The sequence below is a fragment of the Loa loa genome, assembly GCF_000183805.2.
Source record: "Loa loa unplaced genomic scaffold supercont3.413, whole genome shotgun sequence".
Classification (NCBI taxonomy): Eukaryota; Metazoa; Nematoda; class Chromadorea; order Rhabditida; family Onchocercidae; genus Loa; species Loa loa.
In genome coordinates, this window is record NW_018108593.1 from 5,318 (window position 1) to 8,705 (window position 3,388).

At 23.3% G+C, this 3,388-nt stretch overlaps 1 protein-coding gene across 1 annotated transcript; it reads right to left on the reverse strand.

The window, feature by feature from the left end:
• Positions 1-2,590: 2,590 nt before the first annotated feature.
• Positions 2,591-3,254, reverse strand: LOAG_13783 (hypothetical protein; the record flags this gene model as incomplete). Its single annotated transcript, XM_003149288.1, has 2 exons — positions 2,591-2,709; positions 3,032-3,254. The coding sequence occupies 2 exons, from the start codon at positions 3,252-3,254 to the stop codon at positions 2,591-2,593; spliced, it is 342 nt and encodes a 113-aa protein (XP_003149336.1).
• Between the last annotated feature and the right edge of the window lie 134 nt (positions 3,255-3,388).

Genomic DNA, 3,388 nt, shown 5'->3' on the forward strand with positions numbered 1-3,388 from the left:
TGCAATCATAAAGATATCAAAATTCAGAAAAATTGACCTTTAATTCAATTTTTAAATTTCAATTTTTTGTTGGCTTTCATGCAATAAAGTTATCGAAGAATTCTAGAAAAAAAAAACTAAATCATTAAAATTGCTTGACGTAAAAGAAATTGAAAGATGACAGCAGGCAATGAAATTAATTTTTCATCAACTATCAACATTAAATTATCGCGACAAATGTCGCATTCATATGTTTAATTTAAAGGTTATAACAAAGATAAATGTTAACATTAAATGATAATTTTAAAAGAAGCCAAGAATGCGTAGTATAAGTGTTAAACTTAACAATTACTAAAAAAATGACTTTTCTTTTTTTTTTTTTTTTTTTGTTAATTCTTGTTTTTCTGTTGAAACATTCAAAATTATTCTGTTTTAAAATTTCAAAAAAAAGATCAGAATTTTTCAAATTCAATTAATTTTAACTCAAAATCCAATTCAGCCCTTTCCAAGTAAATTCAAAACGAAATTAAGTTCTGAAAAATTTTGAGAAAAAATTAAAAGAGAAAACAAAAGAGATTAAAACATCTTTTCCTATCACACCATTTTCAACTATGAAGCTTATTTTGTTGCAACACAAGGAATGAAAAAAAGTTTTAGATTGTTCCAGCAGAAAGATTGCGAAAGTAATTACTGCTCTAACGAATTAATAATCGATTTAATAGTAATCAGTAATTGATATACTCAATAATTGATATGCAAGAACTGATTCAACATTAGCAGAAAAATTGAGGAAAGTGATGCTTCACATTTTTGCATCATTTGCTAAAAAAGATTGTGCAAAATTTTTTTGCAAAATGTTGCAATTCAACAATTAATTACGAAATTTTTTCTTCACTAATTAAATCAATTATAATTTCACAGTATCTATTTATATATTTCAACGCAAATAACAAAATATGAACATTTCCGTGCATACCAAATAATTAATTTTATGTATTAAAGCTAATTAAAGCCCTATTTAACCATTAAATTTTAGTTTTTTAATATCAATTTCATCGACTTTTACTTTTGAGACATTAAAAATCAACATGAAAAAAGTACAAAAATTCATTTCAAATTAAGTATTACATTGATAAAATATCGATTACAGCCTAAACATTCAAATATTATTGCTAAAATTTATCCATTTGCAACTATAATCATTCCAGTCTTTTCTTTTTTTCCATTTTTTTTTCATTCAAATCAAAATTTCCTAACAAAATTTTCTTTTGTTTAAAAATAGTTTGTAAACTATCATTCTTTGATAACATTTATCAAATCGACAATTTTTTTATCAATCTATTTGTACGTTTTTTTTTTTTAAATTAGTTCGATCCAAATAATAAAGTTTAAAAATTTATTATTTCTTCACGCATTCTTACAGCAATCAAAACAATCAACCGATCGGTCAATTAATTAATTAGTCGATCAGAGCCGCAAAACAGACATTGATAGACAAAAAAGGAAATGAAAAATTCTAACTGAAGGTGAAAAAATAGGAATGATTTTATAAAATTCTTCTGTACAAGTACTCATTAAATATTCATAAATTCTTCATTCAACAACAGGAAAAAATAACAATTAAAATCACATTTTTCATTGACAATTTCATTCATTTGTAATTAAAATTTCATTTCATTAATAATATTACTTTTTTTTTGAAAAAATTTAATTTTCTATTACAATTTTTTTCTTTCTTTTTTCCTAATTCTTATAATTATTTAATTATTTTCGTCGTTTTCTCATTATTTTCACTATTTCCAATGTTTAAATTCGATTATAATGATAGTATTTGAATTAGTCGATTTGTAAATTCTAATATTAATTCATACCAATTACAACAATCCTTCGTTTTTTTTTCCTTTAGAAGTAAACAAACATAAATAAAACTTGAATAACTGGAATAGATATTGAAAAGATCAAAAAGAAAGAGAAGTATTTGGTAGTAAGAAGAATTGAGATTTTTTATATTTGTTTTTTTTCTTTTAAACGATTATTTGGCTTAAAATTAAATTTTTACTCCAGTTAACCTAAACAGTGCCGGAAACGATAAGTTAATTTTGTTTAAAAAGCTTCAAGTAGTTGTAAATAAATTTCGAAAATGCTATTCCTAATTTTTTTTACACATAAATTTCTACAAATATATCATTGCTTGGTATTTGATAACAATGTTCCTTATTTAACCGCCTTGATTATATTACAGCTTTCGTTTTATCTTATCCATCCTGATAATTTCTAACCAATGATAAAAATTTTCATTGCTATGACAAAAAGTAAAAATGAAAATTTAAATTGTGTAAACAAGTTTTTGTTTATTTTTTAGTCCCTAACTAAAGATGAAAATCTTCATTGCTATGATAAAAAGATAAAAATGAAAATTTAAATTGTTTACAAAGTTTTTGTTTATTTTTTTGGACGGCGCTAAAAAAAAAAAATGACATTGCATTCTTTACCATTATAATTGACTATTCAAAAAAAAAAAAGTTTTTTTGAATTAATTATTCAAAAAAAGACAAAAGGCTTCTTTGAATTAGCTATTTAAAAAAAAAAAATAATTTTGAATTTTTTTTTTTTAACAAAAACGACATGAACGAGTACATTGTTGTTGCATATAAGTTGCAGCTTTTAAGCAAATATTCGAACTGATATGAATCCAATTAGCACACCATGGTGAAATATCCGTACATATTTCTGTAAAATGAAAAAAAAAAAAGTTATGTAGAAAACAATGGATTTAAAGAAGGAAAAAAAAGAGTTAGCCTGATTAGGCTAATAAAGTATTTGTAAAAGCCTAAAATAAATGTTACTTTTAGTTAGAGTATAAAAAAAAAAATTTTTTCAATATAAACAAAATTAATTTCTTTTTTTGGTAAAAAATATCAAACAAAATAGCTATTTAAGATTAAATTAAAAACATGAACTTGTAAATTTTACTAGAATTGTACTAGAATTTGAATACTAGAATTTGAAAATTAAACAGAATATGAAAAAAAGAACGAAAAAAAAAACATACTATTTTGAAGGTATGGTAATTTACGCCGAATAATGCCTTGTTTTCGTTGAAAATTTCTCAATCGATGCTTATAATCGATCCGTGTTGGTAATAATGATTGTGATTTAATTGGTACAGTTGGTGGTGACATTAATAATGATGGTGCTATTGTCGCAGTTTTTGATGAATGTCGTAACGGAAAACGAGATGTTGAAAAAATTGATACAGTAGCTTTTTGATTCATTAATAGCATTTATACCTGAGTTAATTGTTACACCTGGTCCTATTGCTCCTAAAAAATATTGTGTTATTTAATTTTGTATAAGGATGAAATGCTAATTTATTATTAAAATTTTTGAAAATTATATTTAATCATTC